The following is a 17,800-nucleotide window of genomic DNA, read 5'->3' on the forward strand; positions in this document are numbered from 1 at the left end:
CTGGAATGCTGTGCCCAGTTCTGGGTTCCACATTGCAAGAAAGACAAGGAGATACTACAGAGGGTTCAGTAGATGCCACAAAGATGATGAGGGCTCTGGACCATCTTGTACAAGGAGAGACCGCAGAAGCTGTGGCTGTTTAGTCTGGAGAACAAATAAGTGATAGATGATCTCATTAATATATTTAAATATCTCAAAGGCAGGTGCCAAGAGGCTGCTGGAAGATGCTTTTTGGTGGTGTCCATTGACAGGATGAGGAGCAATGGCCATAAACTAAAACACAAGAAATTCCACCTCAGGATGAACAAGAACTTCTTTACATTGAGGGTGGCAGAACATTGGAACAGGCTGCCCACGAGGGTTATGGAGTCTTTCTCTCTGGAAACATTCAAAATCATCTGGACATGCTCCTATGTCACCTACTTTAAGTGATTCTGAATTGACAGGGGGATTGAACTAGATGATCTCCAGAGGTCCTTTCCAAGCCTAAGAATTCTGTGATTCTGTGAAAACGGTAAAGTTCTGTCACTAATGGAATTAATATTAGCAAATAAGCACCATGGGAAGTGTAGGAAACACAGATGTTCAGTCTCAAATTGCTATTATCTGCATTCTTCCTCAAGCTTTCAGCTGGAAATCATGAAGGCTGAGGTTTATTCTCTTCTTATTCTCTTCAGTTTATTCTCTTCCTTCCAAGATAAACAGGCTGTTTTGTGAAAAACTAACTTAAAGAGGACCCAGCCCTTGTCAGTCTTCCAAGACTTGGACAAGCTTACAGCATAAAAGAGTCCTCTGTGCTCACCACTGTTTGGACAGGTGGGAATACAGCAGTCATGCAGAAGAGCCACTGGAGAAATACACCAACTGAGCAAACCTACATCTCTCTAACTCTTTTGTTTAGACTCATCAGAGAAGGGAATTCCTGAACATGATGGCAATGTGCTGAACACTAAACCAGATAAAATCACTGTATCCTACAGAACAGAGCATCGTGATCCTGAATCTTCATATTCTGAAGCCTATACCTTAATTTGAAATGGCTTTTCCTTTTGAACTGCACTGGGCTTTCTTGTCTCAGTAGTGACCTCGGCATCTTCCACAATTACAGGCTTGTAGGAACATAGAATTGAAAAAATCACCTGGATTATCAACTCTAGTCCTCTAATAACACAGCCAGTCACATTATATAATCTCTTTCATACACTCTTCTTTCTCTGTTTCCCAAATCTCCAAAGCCTGTATAAAACCCTAGATGTAAATAGATGCAAGTTACTTTGTCACACAAAGCCCCAGAGGAATGCAATGCAGACATCCCCAACCCAGCTGTGCACAGAGCAGCTCGAGTGTGGAAGCAGTATAACCATGTTCATGAGGTGCTGCACCAAAGCTAATAAACCTTATCGAGCAGCAGAACTCATTATCTCAGCTGCAGTGCTGGACAAACATAACTATATTACTTCTGGATTCAAGCTGCTACGTATGCATGCCACAGCATGGCACTGCAGGGACTTGCAGGCTGGGGAATCAGCTTACGGCTTACTAGCTCGAGGATTTTCACATGAGCTCCATTTTATGATTTTCCAGGGCTTTTCTGCTCCAGAGCAAGAATTAATACAAGTGTTTGTATTAACACAAAATGTCTTTTAATATACTCACAGAAATTCACCCAGACCTGACCTCTAACGTTCATTCAGGAAAATTCTTCTACATCCTCACAGCCACAATCTCCCAGAGGCAACCCCATGTCCATCTCTCTCAGCAGTGACCATGCCACATGCACACCTTCCACACGCCAGCACCTGTGCTCTCCCTCCCGTCAGAGCTTTGGGTGATGGCTGATGTTCATTAGCCATGCCTACCAAACAGGTTCCAGCCAAAGACCTAGAGGCACAGCTAGACTTCCCCAGCAAGAGCTGCCCCAGGCTTTGTACTAGAACAGAGCAGGGAGGCAGTTTTTCCTGGATAGCCACTTGTTTTGCTGCTGTCAAATGCATGCTTTGAAAACCATGCTGTAACGTCCATACTTTTCACTGGCAGTAGCTACCTCTCATGAAAAAAGACCAAACAAATAATAGAAAGACCTGGCGTGAGGAAGAGCTCGTTGCTAAGACTCAAGTTTGGCAGCAGAGTTGGGTTTCCAATCCCTTGGTGGTAAAGCTGATGAGCTCGGAGCCTAGAGGGAAAAATTATTCCAGTGAATGCAAAGAGAGACTTTTCAGTGACAAAAAGGAAAGTAAAAGACAGGTCAGGAAGAAAACCAACAAAAAAAATCAAAATTAGCTTGGCAAGCTTACTAGCACTATTCTTGCTGTATGGTAATTAGTGTGTCTAGGTAAGATCTCCACTTTCATGGGGCTCCAGAGAAAGAAATAATTTCTTGTTGCAATAGGCAGCCAGCCCTCTGACAAACACTCAGCATGTACTCTGTACATGGCTGCGAAAAATGAGGAAATTATCCATACCCACTATAAACAGAGCAATGAATCCAGTGCTTTCCTACCAGAAGCCTAGCAACAGCATGGACCTCCCTTACCTTGGTCCCTCCTGCCTTTGATAGTTTCAGCTGTCTTTGAGCACAGGAGAAGGATGATTGATAAACTGCTTCATAGGGCTGCTGTCCCTTCCTTTCAACCTTTCTTGTAACAACAGACCTCCAACAAGGCAACATTCATACATGCAACTCTCAGAACACATCATGCTCTTTAGAAAATACTTGGAATGAAATGACTCTAGATTATATCTCATGACTCACAGTACACAAAGATTCATCTGCTCATAAATGATAAAACTCAGTCTTTCTTATCCAGTAAAGGGTTGAATGTTTTTCCCACCTTCAAACTACTATGCTCCTGGCTGTCACCAAGCACAACACCTTGCTGTCATTCCTGACTGCCCTCAGCACAAAGACCCTCTTGCTTTCATAGCCCAAATTACCCATGTCCCATTTAGAGAACTGATGACTAGGAGCTTTCGTGAGCAATTCAAGAGCCCAGACAGCTGCACACAAATGGGGATGAGTGTGAGAAGAGACAAAACTCGAGCTAGATGGTCCCCCACAAACAAAATGCCTGCAAAAACAGAACTCCTACATGCACCTCCCATACATAAGGCAAATACCCACCTTGGGTTGCAACACTGACAATACACTCAAAGAGTTTGCAACATCAGAGAGACTATCATACCATCTCTGCCTCAGAAAGATTTTATACAACTGCATCCTACACAACGAAAGTGTTAAGATAAATAGTCTCTCTTGATATTTAATGGCACAGATCGTCTGCTGCCTTCACTTCCCTCACAATGCCAAGCATTAGGTCATCACAACAGATATTTTAAGTTTCCTACTCTCCAGCTCTCCACAGCCCACAATCTCCTGCAGTCTACAAGGCTCTCAAATATTTAAGAGTATCCTGCAACAAGTTTCACCCGAGGGAATACAGTTCAGCAAGCAGGAATGTCAGACTGAACCAAGACTACAACACCACTTCATTCCAGAGACAGTATTATAATCAGGGACTGTGATGTTGCAGGTAGCCTGTATGTCTGGGAACAGTTTCCACACCACACCACAGCTGCAGAGGAAGGTGCATTCTCCTTTTTATTTTACTATTTGTCAAACCTGACAGCACTCAATACTGCACAATCTCTTCAAAAAAGATAATTCTGTAACATGTACCCCTGGGGGTGGGGGGCTGGGGGAGAAACATTATGGTTGCTGTGGGAATCTTAATTCTGGATTTCAGGACTTGCATATTTAAAACCTCAAATTGAACATTGCATTAATGTAGCTTCATGCATTGAATTAAGGAATGACTCAGTACAAATCTCCATGCATCTACTGAAGTCCTGACATTCCAAGGACAAGAGGCACAGAACAGAAAAAAAGATAGCACAGGCAACAAGAAGAGAATGAGAGACAGAGGGGAACCTGTGAGCAGGGAAGCAAGAAACTGGCACAGCTGAGGCACAACAAACCCCACACCAAACCAGATCTGTCAGTTGAGGCTCCTTGTTCTCACCGCTAAAGATTATGTAGCCTGTCAGGATAAAAAGAGCTTAAAGCAGAAACACAAATGGGCATGGAGGAAAAGGTCCCTGAAAAGTCCAAGGAGGAGAAGACTCCCCAAAAGTAATAGTGTAACCTGTACTGACAAGGGAAAGTTCATGTCTAGATAGCAAAAATTCACTAATTTTTTTAATTATTATGGCAGAGTGCCCAGATGATGCCTTTAAAACCCCTTCAGCTATTCAAGCATTTAATATTTATTTTCCCCACTTCTCTGAAGTTAAACTGCAATGGAAATGCAGCAGTAATGCTGCCTGAAGTTCAGGATGCAAGCTGAAGCAGCAGCCCATGGGGTTCATCCACTGGCAAGTATCCCAAAACTCAACCCTCTTTTAAGAATCCAGGTCAGTACTTCATGTTTTGGGCCAAAGCTGGTCTTTAGGAAGGCTAACACCTCTGCTTTATTCTAGAGTGCTCACAAACCCCTCAGTACAGGAGGTGAGACAGCAGGGCAGCTCTCCTCTGCTCCCACACTCATCCTCCCCATTTTAGCAGAGTAGGGAACATCTCCATTGTTTATTCCTTATCTAAGATCAGCAGCAGCAGCATTGGCTGAATTACTTCTCCTCTCACCCCACCCACCAAACCAAGCACAAATCTTAGCTGAGCCATGGGTCCTGCCCAGTCTTTCTCCCTAAAAGTGAAGGTCCCATACACCAGGCTGTGGCAAGGGGCTGAGCAGAGAAGGTGGACGTTCCTGCCAGCAGGGCCTGCTGGACAAAACCAGGCAAGTGTGCATACCCCTGTGCAGAATCAGGTTACCTGCAACAAAGACAGTGTGTGTATGTGCAAAGGAGGGAAGTCAAATCCTTCTGCCTGGGTTCCAAGGCTTGCTTTGTTGCTAAAATAAACCAGTGTTTGTTCCGGGGAACCGGACTCAAAGCAGCCAAAGGCAGAGAGAGCCCTCTCGTTCTGAGTTACAAACAAGGGCTTTTTTTAAAAAAAAACAAGTCAAACCAAAAATTAGTTGGGACCCAGCTATTCTTTACCTTTCACAGCTGGGTAAGGAAACCCAAGGGCAAACTGCTCATCTGAAGGGTGCCCAGGAGCAGACAAAACTATACATTGATGACTGAGCAGTCTAAAAGCTGACTGCTCCAGTGGAAATTTCAGTCCTTGCTCAAAGGCTGAAAATATATATGCCTTTGTATAAGCTATTACTTTGCTTGCTGGATCTATATAACACTTTACACATGTTTCTTCCTGACATTATTTTCCATACTCCACTAGAAACTTGAGGAACTGTGACACTTCTGGAAAAATAGCCTTGCATCCAGCTTTTCTCAAAAGAGCTTCTCCCTCCATCCTCAAAGTCCCAAACTACCAAACTATCTAACCCCTTCCTACTCTTCTCCTAGCCTTCAGAGATTTACAGATCCCTTTCAGCAGCACTCCTTCACTACCTGGGATGTCTCTCAGTGACTCCAAAAATCCCATAAAGCAGAGGCACATGGGAACAGATTTATACATTAAAAAAAAAATTTTATATATATATATATATATATAAAATTATAATATATATATATAAATTATATATATATATATATCACACACACACACAAGTCTCTCAGTTGGCAGACAGTGAGCAGCATTATACCAAAAAATTTTGTCTCCAAGACACCTGCCCAAAACTGTTCTCTCCAGAGGCACTTACAACCACAAGAAAAGCCTGCTTGATACCCAGTTAATAGTACGTGCTCAAAATATTTTATTTTTTTTTAAAGGGAAAACTAGCCCACAGTGAGTAGAGGCTGCAGAGAGCTAAGCCCAACAGTGAAGGCCGCTCACGTTAGTGCAGAGTCCTTCAGCTTTCCATTCCTTATATGTGCAAAGTGTGCAAGCCCTCACACACGCTTCCTACTCACCCAGAGGTACATCATGTTAGCCTGGGTCCTTCAAACCCAGCAGTGAGATGATCCGGCAACACAAGAGGCACTTCAGTAAGACTGTCGACACCGAGGTTGGTCGAGGGTGTTTTTTGGTTTTTTTTCTTAAAGAAAAAAAATCCGAACGGCTCAGTTTGAGGCTTAGAAATCGTCTCGCCTCCTCCACCCCCCTCCTCCAGCTCTGGCTGCTCTGCGCTCTTCTCTCGCACTTAATCTCTCCCTGGGAGTTCCCAGCCCCGTGTGTCTGTACTGGCGTGCACAGCACACACTCTGCATTCGCCTCCAGGGAATTTCTCCCTGTCATTCTGCTTCTAAAAACACAATCTCGGCCTCACAAGATTCTTGCAAGAGGCAGGGATGGGTGGGGTTAGCAATAAATGCAGCCCGGCTCCCAGTGCTGGAGAGCGCTTACTTTAGAAAAGGGAACTGTAGCCGTGAATGAAGCAGAGCAAAACCTTGTCCTCCAAGGTCACTGGGGGTGAGGACCCATTCCCCCCCGGCCACTAATTGCTCCTACAGGAGTCATCCGTAGATGCAGGAGGCACGCAGGGGGCTACAGGCAGGTTCTGCACATCTTCATCTACCCCCTTAGTCAACACCCCAAATTCGGACACAATTCAGTAGCGGTATTTAATCATGAACCACTGACAGGCATCAAGGAGCGTCACTACGGGGATGCTGAAGCTAAGGAGAAAATACATGTGTGCCAGCCCTGGAGCTCCTTCAGGAAGAAAGAACAACCACTGTCGGCATGAGCTGGGGAAAGGAAGCGACACAGATAAAGGGGTTAATCTGCTTTCGCAGGTGGCTCCACATGAGTATTCTACAGACATGCATATTGCTAAAGGGAAAGCGGCAGCTGGCTCCGGTTCCTCAGAGTGTATCGGGTTCCCACTTGCCCGGAGGCAGCTTCCCCCCAAGTCTGACTGGGGCAAGTGCCCTCCCAGCCTTGCGCTCCCAGCCTGCTCCAATTTCAGGACTGCAAAGTTCTGCCGGTGGGGCGGCAGCCCCAGGAAAGGAGCGCTGAGCAAGAGACACTCGCCCCAGTTCCCTCGACAAGCACCAGCAAGCCCTTCCCTGCAGGAGCAAATCCTCGTCCCATCCCCCGTGCCCGATGCCACAGGATGAGTGTCACCTCGCATCTCATTAATCAGTTAAACTGCTCTTCCAAACTAGGAAAACGGGTTTCTCGCCCCCTTCCCTTCCCGCTTCAAAATGAAGAATTGACTTCCCTTGCCAGGCTCCAAATGCTACATTAAATATGGCCTCATCTAAAACGGGGTGGGGGGGGGGAAAGAAATTTAAAAGAAAAAAAAAAGAAAAAAAGAGTGTTTTCATTAAGGCACTGGTCTCCTTGGAAATGAGTTTTGAAGAAATATTTTTATCTCAGCTAAAGATACAGAAATGGTGCTATTCCATATATCACCTCTGCTGCCTCTACTTACAGATTACTTAAACACAACCCAGGAGGTTCGGAGCAAAGCCTGCATCCGGGCTCTACCCGAGTCGGGCCCAGTCTGCAAGGGGTGACAAATGGAAGGGTCTCCTGTCACAGCCAACCCAGACACCCCAGATGTGCTCCACACCCCCCAGGCTCCTCTCACCTTCAGCAAGCCACAGACACACCCCAGGGCAGGCCTGTCCCAGGAACAGGCCTGAGCACATGGGATGCCGATGGGCTCTAAGGAAATAAATACATGACTGTCACTGCAGACCCACATAGAAACCTGGAGAAAAGGTTTATTCCCATTACCAGGATACAGCAGTCATAGGGATCTGATGGTTAAAGACAAGCAAGACGACACTCAAATTTCCAGCCCAGAAAATCCAAGCCCTGCTACTTGGGGAAAGGAGTAAGAGCTCCTCCAGAAAGCTGGGATTGCACAGGATTGCTCCATTATGGCATCGCTCAGGTCTCCCATCTGCTCGCACCTTTTTGCACAAGGGGTCAGGTTGAGAGGCTGAAAAGCAATGTTCCTAAAAATCACTTACTGCACCAAAGCCTATGCACCACAGTCCCCAAAAAGTGAAGCATGTGATCCACAAACCTGTTCTCAAAGGCTCTGAGAGGAGTGAAACAGAAGCAATGCTGACATTTGCATCACGATTAGACACTTCTGTTAACATCTCTGAAGCAGGGTCACACCATCAGCGGCAACTAGTTCAGCCATCCTGCAGACTGAAGCAGACATTTCTGCACCAGATAACCTTGATGGCATTTTCAAGGTTTTCTTCTGATCCAGAATCACAATTCAAAAATGATCCTATGGTCATTTTAATAAAAGCTGAGGTTCCTTGTCTGCAGGAGAAAAAGTGAGAAGACATGTGGACCAGGTGAGCAAACCCAAATAAATCCTACTTGATATGTATTCCTATAAAAAACTTGAAAAGGATGAACCTTAAAACTAAGCTGAAGAGTTATTAAAAACCTGCCTAATTAAAAACATAAGAAAAAAAATTCTTCCTCTTCTTTCCCAAGCTCTCATCCTTCAGGCCACCTTCAGGGAAAGAAAATAGAAACTTTTAGAATAAGCCTATTCATTAGTTTCAACAACTGAGGCTTGTTACAAATCATCCCAGCAGTTCCACATTGTGCAGGTCACATTCAACCTCCAAATCAAAACAAGACCCATGAACCCTCCTTGAATCATCTAAATACTACCTCAAAATTTATTTGCCACAGTTGCTACAAGGCCACCACCTCTCCATGGACGGCACACAGGAAGATTACTGAGAGCAGCAGACTTCTGGTGATGTAATACCTTTGTCCTGGAGCAGGAGCCCTGTTTGATGAACTGCAAGAGCAGGTTTCTCAACACCCAGTATTCTCAAGCAGTGAGAGGAGTACCCAACGGGTCAGGAAATGAGGCTGTGGGTGGACTCGAGAGGCACCACCACCCTGCTTTTCAAGAGAGCTGCTGCTGCCCAGAGGTTCAAATCACCATGAAGAGTGTGAAGCGCATGCCCATGAGTATCCACACTTGCAGAACTGGTAGCAGTGCCATTTTAGCCTAGATTACAAGCAAGAAAAAAATTTGGCTTGGCTGATACAATTGGGGGTGGGGGAGGGGAAGGAACAACTTGAATTATTAGGTCTTCAATATGCTTTTCTTTAGATTTTTCAACTACATCAGCTGGTATGTAAAAAGTATCCACACAAGACATATCTTTTTGAAAAATTTCTTCTAAAAAACCCAAAAAATATTCTCTAAGGAGCAAGAGGACAACAGTATGTCAATTATGTCAATGCATCTTATTCCAGAAAAACAAAGACAAACATGACTAAGACAGGCTTCTGACACAGGTAGCTAGGATCCCCTGCAAATGCTTTGCCATAATTTTAACAACAGTCATTCACAGGATATGTGTCAGGGAGCTTGTAAAGGCTGCTGTGTGAAATACACATTATCTCTTAGGGATCTTTCATGTCTCAAAAAGGATTAAAAGTAGAAAGGTAAAGATTTTTAAATTAATATATACCAAGCTATGAGAAAAATGTTCAGAGAGCTGTAGCCTAGTGAAACATTGGTCCCTCTTCTCTGACAGGAGGCTGTTGTGTAAATCAAAGTGAAAGGGGAAGAAAGCAGTCTGCAAAGACTTTAATGCTTGTTAGAGAAGTAAGGACGGTCCTAGCAAGTAACAAAAGGGGAAAGATAAAAAAGGGAGCAAGTAACCACCTATTTAATCCTGCATAAAGGTATTTGGAAAAATGAGACACTGGGAAAAATGAAAAAAAAATCTACATGTTTCTGTATGGCATCAAAAGCCTTAATTACATATAAAAATTATTGTGACTACTCAGTTATGTGCATAAACTCAACTCAAATACACTGCTGGTACATAAGTTTCAAATAAGACAAATGCTTAGAAAATAATTTACAGAAAATTCTAGCCTATTTAGGAAAGATCCGAGTGGGAAAACAGGGAATGGGCACAGCACAGTTTCAGACAGACGTTATCTGTTTCTAGCTGATTGTGTCTCAGAGGCATATGATTTCAAATGCTCGTGGATTAACATTCTAGCAGATAAAGCTCAAGACAGGGTATGAGCTGGTGTGTCTGCTACACGCTACTGAAATCATATTAGATAGCACACAGGATGAGTGGTTAGATGAGTACCTCTTCATAACAGAGGGAAAATCCCATCTGATCATCTGGAATTTCTAATGCAACAACACTTGTGGGAGGCATAGGGGGGCTGGTGTCAAAGAACACCCTCCAGATTGCAAAATTAGAGAAAACAATTTCTTAGTTCAAGAAGTGTTACATTGAAAATGAGTATGTCCATATTAGATTCCATCTTGACAGAAAAGAGCAATCAATTGTAAAAATATAAATTAGCGGTAGCTTAGTTAAAATGATTGTGACAATTCCATCTGGATATGTGCAAGGAGAATAGAGACCAAACTAATGCACCTACGTACATACTTAGCACTTGAGTGGGACCAGAGGTATAGTGGCATATTTTTCCTAGACAGACAGATTGCTTATTGGGCTTCCCTATCACATCTCCACACTTGAACATTTGTATATATTCTAGCAAGTGAAAAAAAAAAAAAAAAAAAAGAGAGAAAAGCTGCGAGAAGAAAATAGAAAGGAAATTAGAAAGGGAAAAAATAAAATTTACAAGGGAATCCTAGTGAGAGGAGGTAAAATCCATAGTCAGAGCTGGAAGATGATAATGTGTTTTTAAAGCTTCTCAAGAATAGAAACCCCAGCAACTGCATTGATCTGCTACTATGGGGAAAAGGTAGAAACATTCCCAATACTGAAAAAAGAGCCAAAGCATTCAATACGTATTTCTGTTCTATATTTGGAGAAAAGTCAGCTGTTGCAGTCTGTGATAACAAAATGCCTTCCATTCCAGCAGTAACTAAGGAAGATGTTCCAACAGCTACCCAACAAACAGCTCTGTGGCTCTCTTAGGTCACTTGAGCTTGCAAACAAAAGGGATGCAACCAGGTAACAAGTAGTTTCAGCCGTACTACAGCTGTGAACATATTTAAATGTGGACACACGGCAAAGTCTGCAATCTGCTATGAACTGCATCACCTGCACTTGGAGCCCTAATAAGCCCTTACTCCAGCACTAACATTAAAACTGCCATAAGGGCAAAAGTACAACTGTGACACAATGGCAACTACAAATACAGGTGTTTCTTGCAGCCAGTTTTTATTAAACCTTGGTGCTGCTTGCTGAGTTAGGCCAACCTCCATCATACCAGAAGACTGCATCAGGAAAGCAGCACTACTGCTGAAGGCATGAGATTGCAGCAGGCTGAAGAGGGAAATTTAATTTCAAACTGAAGGAAAGCAGTTCCTCAAAGCCAAAAGCCATAATCAGTGTCCACATTTTATGCAGAAGCTAGATTCAGACTGAGGATGAAGACTCAATCATTGCCCTACTATGGCAAACACTTCAAGAACCATCTACAAAAGGTCTGACTGGAGACTGGAACAACAACATGCTCTATGGCGCCCAGAGGGAAGTTTCTCCAGTTCAGTGGCTGCTTTCCATGGCTTATCTAACTCCAGCAGAAGGTTCCAGGAAGACAACAGGAGAATCAGACCTCTGCTAGTCGTGGGTTTGGGCATGCCTTGTGTCTTGGGGGGTTTTATTTGGTTTGATTGGTTGATTTTTATTTGGGGTTTGTTTTGGTTTTTTGAAAGAAGATTAGAGATGGGGCTGGAAGCTATCTGGGGAGAGGCACAGAAGGCAGCCCTGGGCACACATGCAGCTCCTATATGGAGATAAGAGGATCTTCTTTGAGGTTGGTTTGCTCCATTGGGTGCCGCTGGAGACTACCCTGGCAGCAGAGTACTGCTCATTTGTGAGACTGCCTCTGCTCAGGATCCTGGATTATCTCTGATTATCAGAATTTCTAAGCCACAAGGTAGATTTCCTCTCAGCATCCGAAAGTAATATAGGAAGCTTCACTCTGCATTATCCTGTTTATGAAAGGAAGCAAGAATACAAAGTGCATACAATAAATCATCCAGAAAAATACCACAACTCCTCTGGATGTTTTGCCAAGCAAATAAGCCAAACATTGGCATATTACAAGGAAAAAAAACCCAACATTTTTTTTATAGAGCAACCCATTTCATTACTAGAAGACTGGATTCCCTGTTTTCTCTTCTGCATGTATGGTCCAGCAAGAGGATTTGAAGAGACTACTTATTTAAAAACAACCTATCAAGGGCTAGTTTATCTTCCAAAAAAAGCAGAAAGCCTGAAACAATAAAGCATCCTGACATGCAAACAAACCCAACAATATTTAAGAACTGTCCTGTTACTGACTTATCACAGTAATTAAATTTAAGTCCTTAAATAAATTTCAGGAGATGTCAATTCATAGGCTTATCATTCAAGTACATAAGGAAAAAAAAAAAAAGAAATGGATACCAAGAAAAGCTTTTTCGAGTTTGTTTGGGATTTTCCTCTCCTCTCAACTGTGCTCAAGAGCACTATTCTGGAAGGCATTGTCAATTCTTCAAGAGAGAAAAAAGCTCAGTAACTAGGAAAGGTACTTCTCTGAAAACATGTTCCCAAAAATACACCTTTAAATTAAAACCAAGAACACCCACATGAACAAAACTAAATTGTGAAGCCAGAGAATTCAAAGTTAAACACTGAAGAGCATGCAAGCATTTAGATGTAAGGAATTCTCACAGCTCCAGTTTGGGCATTCATCTGCAGAAACAGAATGACTATGCAGCCACTCCCAGGATATAGCAAACATGAATTTGGGGAGCCAAGTGGGAATTTCCATGAATTATACTTGTCTAGGCTACCTACCTAGCCTTACTATGGGTGGACCAGGAGTGAAGTCTGCAATCCTCCAACACCTTTTGAGGAGAATCTAGCAAGCTGAACATCTACAGAAGAAAAGGCTTCTCTGCTGCAGGTGTTGCCACCCTAGCCTTGATTTTCAGGCTGTATCTTCTGCATTCTATCACACATGGATCTAGTCTGAAGTCCACACTGAACTGGCATGTAGCAAATGTATTCAGATCATTGTAAGAGAGAAGTAGAGTACGCTCCAACCCTTGTATTTAAATATATCTTTTTTTAAAGACTGATTAGCTAATAAGTGCCCTAATACCTTCATAAAGGGAAAAAAGTTTGATCTCCCTTCAGTTTTCCTATGAAGTAGCAGAAAGCTATTACACAGCATCAGATTTCAACCAAAGTCTATTTTTAGAGTCAAATCAGGAGTACAATATTCAGTTTAACTGATAAAGGGTAGAAAGATTCTTGCCTTACTTCGTGCCCTACACTTGTCAGTGCTAAATAGGGTATTTCTTTGGTTTTGGATTCTGAAGAGGAAGTCATAAATAAAAAAATTAAAAAACCCCACAACTCAGCTCCTACTCATTTCTTCCTAGTCTGCAAGGGAAGCTATACCAGAGGATAAACTGCTGGCATCCAATTCAAGGTGTGAGAATTCAGGTAGCAAAGAAGGAAACTGCTTCCAAAACCTCATCAATTAAGCTGGAGCATAATTATACCTTTTTTTTTTTGTCTCTGTGTTTACCATGTCAAGTGGCTGTACTGCATCAGCAATTCATCAGCACCACAACATCCCAGAAATTAAGAAAGGGTATGAAGATAAAAGTATTTCAACAGCAGGAAAAGGGGAAGACGGCATAGCTCTCTTGCCTGGACCACAGAGGCATTTATCAATATGCTGAAACTTTGGTTTAGGTCTGTTGATGATAAAGGGGAATACAGATGGAGAATAATACCATCCTGCAGAAAGGGACTCCTCCCGGCTTGTTTGTGCAAAGCAAGGTTAACAATGTTAGTGAGTTATTCAGGAAGTAATGGATACCTTCTTGCCCTGAGCAAATTCCTTTTCAATAACAGTTGTATTTTCCTAGGCAATACGACTATATCAAGGTATAATGGCTACTATATTTATCTACAGAGGCCCTGTACTGCTGGGATCTAATTTACTATGGCTTAGAAAGCAGTTTACAAATCCTGGGATAATAAAGTTGCTAGAGAGAGGAATAAAATTCTATCCTTTATTGCTTGGGTTGAAAACTGGGTTTTAATGTCCCTTTTTAAGGGTATAAAATGCATTTGCTTAAACTTAGAGAGACTCAAAGTAAACTGTAGTAAACTGTAAATACACCTATGAGAAGGAAGAAACCAGCTAGCAAATACTACATTCTGCCCATTTTTTTTATCCTTATTGTCACAGATGCTTTATTTCTTCTTTTATTCAAATAACATTCTTTTATTTGACCCTCTGAGAAGAAGAATAACCCTGACTTTACCTAGCAGCCTCATGTACCTAATGAAGACAAAATAACTGAATGCCTGAAACACGACTTCAGCATGGGAAATGGCACAAGGATATAATCAGCAAAGAAAGGAATGACTGCAGCTAATGAAGAGGTAACACCAATAAACACTGAATGACATCTCCTGAAAAACAACAAAACCAAACTGCTAAAAGACTTTAGTGGAACACAGCATCAACCTGTGATAAGTACGGGTGGGTGGAAAGAGACGAAACACACGTGTCGGGGACTGCAGTTACTTCCATTACGTAACGGGAGTAAGAAAACCCAGGCAAAATCTCCATTAGCAGAACTAAAACCAAAATATTTCAACAAGAGTATTGGCAGTTGTCGAGCCACATAAAGGAACAGCAGACTGTTCAAATGTAAAAGGCATTAATAAAGCATAAGGGAAGAGGTATAAATAGATAAAAAACAGAGGAAGATTTCAAGATGACAGAAACGCTACCGGAAAATTTTAGTTATAGAATATAATATCCCCAACTTCAATTCACAATGATCAGCAAAGGTCAGTTGTCAGAAATGCAATTCTGTTTCTGATCTCACTCTGAGCAAAGCGCTCTTTAACCATACCTGTGCCACCACCATCTAACTCCATTACTCTCATGGCCGCAGCAAACAGCTCCCTCCATCTGACTGGTCCCTTGGGGAATTATGGGCATAAGACAATTCAGCAAAGTGTGTACCTTTAAAGACGAACTGCACTACTGGTCACCCACTTTATAAACAAAAGAGAATCCATTCTTCAAAGTCTTCTTAGTGAATATACTTGATATGGGACTTCCAAGAGGCATACAGATAGATACCTACATGTATCTTTTAACAGATCTCACACGCAGTGAGTACTGAAAACATCCACAGTTTGCAACATGGGATGTCCCAATAAACTGGCATTTGTGACAGTGATTGTACTTAAATCAGGTGGATTTTGGCTCTCGTGGGAGCATACCAGCTATCTGATCTTCAGCATCACTGCAGTCTGTGGGGTCACATACTATGTCCTTCAAACACCTTCAGCTGAGCCCACATTAAGGCTCATCCACCTTCTTTCTCCGACAGGCAGCCATGACAAAAAAACAAACAAAAAACCTCACACCCAAATAAACAGTACTATGAATTCCATTCTGTTGTATTTTCTGACCAAATCCTGGCAAAATCAGACTCTTCCATTAGATATTAATTGCAACCTCCCTACTCTTCCAATTCCTAAGACAGACAAACCAAATGAGTAGCAACTCACACTTGGTTTAGATGAGGTTTACGGTTTGAAGTAACTATGGCTCATCAACACATGCATTTATTGCATCCTAGGTCCTATGCAATATTATCTGAATCCAAATATAATCTGAATATAATCAATATATAAATCTAATAGATAATCAAATATAAATCTGAATCCATTTTATCTGAATCCAAATATAAGCTCTGAAGTGTAACCACACCATCCGATAAGTATTGTAACTGCTAGAGAAGCTATTCCCTTGGATAACAAAGCAACAAGATATTACATTATTCCCTGTTCCTAAACTTCCAGAAAGCAACAGTGACCAGAACAATCTTTTTTCATCCTTGTGTGACCTGAAGAATGCAGGTTGTCTTTCAGATAAAGGCCTTGCTATGGTTATCTAATGCTAATGTCACTACAAACTGGATTAGAGACACCCAGAAACCTCAAAATTCGTACGCAGATAGTCAGCTGCATCCGAAGTCTAAGTCTGAAGGAAATCAAATGCTCCAAATTGTGCTTAATGTAGTTAACTTTGCCCTTTAGGTAGGATAAACCAGTAAGAACATATTACACAGTGATTAGATTAATTCTTGAGTGAAATTCAGATGGCTGGCTCTATCTGTCTATTTCAAATTATTTCAGAGACGATCATTTTTCTTGTTCTCTGCTCCGCAGCAACAGCTGCTCAAAACAGCAGTTCTCTGTCTGGGGTGAAGCTGACAGCAACTGGGGACAACGCTGCTGTCAGAGTTCAGCTCCCAGTTCTGAAATGCCATTCTACTGGAAATACCAAGGAGCCTAAATCTGGCTACATATACCACGGGATGTAAAATATCTCTATCTCAGCTTTCAACGGAAAGCTCGACTCTCATGACATTTACTCCTTTGGCCCCTGTCAGTCTTCCTCCAGACCCTGCGAAGGATCAGAGCTAGCTGCCATAAATGGCTGGAAAACAAGATGTTGTTCTCCAAGCACTTGGAAATGGGCAGCACTGTTTTAGCTTGGAGAGACCATGGCAAGGAGCCAGGGTGACAGGTGCCCTAGAAATAAGGATGAGGATCAAACTGTTGCCAACATTAGCCACTGCTGTCCTCCTGACCTGTAAGAAAGAGTAGCCCACGCTCTCCAGGTGTAGCAGGAACAATGGACTAGAAAACACAAAGATGTGTTTGCTGATAGTACCTGAAGTGTCTCCTCAACAAGATCAGCTACAAAGGAATTTCAATGGGTCTCATTAGATGCAATCCTTTTGCTAAACATTTATTGGGCCTGGCAGCAAGCCAGCTTGGTGCTGCTGTGACATCAGAGCGCAGCTTCTTGAAATCCACAGGTACCAAGAGTTAAAAACACTGATTCCTCCTAAAACACCATGAGCTACAAACCTCTTGTGTGGGCAGCAGCAGCAGCAACTAAATTCACTCCCCAACAATTGGCTGGCCTTTGGAAACAGAGGTGGGAAGAGACAGGTCATGGGGGACTGCCCACCCTCAGCCCCAAGTAAATAGCAGCACAGCATCTGTTGAGGTTTTCAGTCAGAATTCATGAGACAGTTCTCATCATTTTATCGACAGCCTCTGGAGACAGCAGCCTCTGACCTTTATCAGGAAGAGCACCCTTGTCCTCTAATCACAGACTTCCTGGAAAACACAATCTAGCTGGCAATTAATACAGAATGGAAGGGGGGGACAAAAAAAGCCTCTTAACATCAGATTACCACTGCAAGATTTTTTTTTAAATACATCCCCACCAAAACACAGAATTCAAGCACACTCCCACAACCTATTTCACTCCCACAAGCATTATTTAACAGTTTCTACTAAAAAGATTTTTTTCACCTCTCCCTCCATGAAAAAACCTGCCCCTTCCCCCCTCCCCAGTCTTGCTTTGCAAATGTTGCCTGCAGCAGCACAGCGTCTTGCTGTGAAAGCTTCAACACAGGGGTGCAGAGCATGACCTGGGCAGAATTACATGTGCCATTTCCACTGGGAAATCTAAGAGACTTATTAAGCCAGGACAGTGCCGATTAATCTACTAATGGAATGAATCAAAAGTGTGTTCCTGGCCCCTTCCCTTTCACATCCAAAACCTCGGGGGAACTGAAACCATCTGGTAAATGCCTGCTCTGAGCAACATTATGCTACTGCTGGAAATAGCTCTCCCTTAATACTAAGAAGAATGAAACCATCTTCCATCCACCAGGTATTCTCAGGAGCATCTGCGCAGCTCGCTGAGTTAGGCTGCTTGCACACAGCATCCTTCCCCAGCCAACGCAGAGCTGCTCACTCACCATGCAGGAGAAGTCAGCAG

General features: G+C 42.7%; 1 protein-coding gene across 12 annotated transcripts in view; it reads right to left on the reverse strand.

Annotated features, from left to right (window-relative positions):
• Positions 1-17,800, reverse strand: part of RBFOX2 (RNA binding fox-1 homolog 2) — a 170,796-nt gene that overhangs the window by 108,091 nt on the left and 44,905 nt on the right. For 3 of the 12 annotated variants that reach the window (XM_023935976.2, XM_023935984.2, XM_086887336.1), the window contains exon 1: positions 5,932-6,174. The exons of the other annotated variants lie outside the window; for them this stretch is intronic. In XM_023935976.2, the coding sequence (XP_023791744.1) occupies positions 5,932-5,946 (15 nt within the window). In that variant the 5' untranslated portion in view covers positions 5,947-6,174. Of the gene's footprint in view, positions 1-5,931; positions 6,175-17,800 lie in introns of those variants that run through there. 12 annotated transcript variants of the gene reach the window in all.

This window comes from Cyanistes caeruleus, chromosome 4, assembly GCF_971803275.1.
Source record: "Cyanistes caeruleus chromosome 4, bCyaCae1.hap1.1, whole genome shotgun sequence".
Taxonomy (NCBI): Eukaryota; Metazoa; Chordata; class Aves; order Passeriformes; family Paridae; genus Cyanistes; species Cyanistes caeruleus.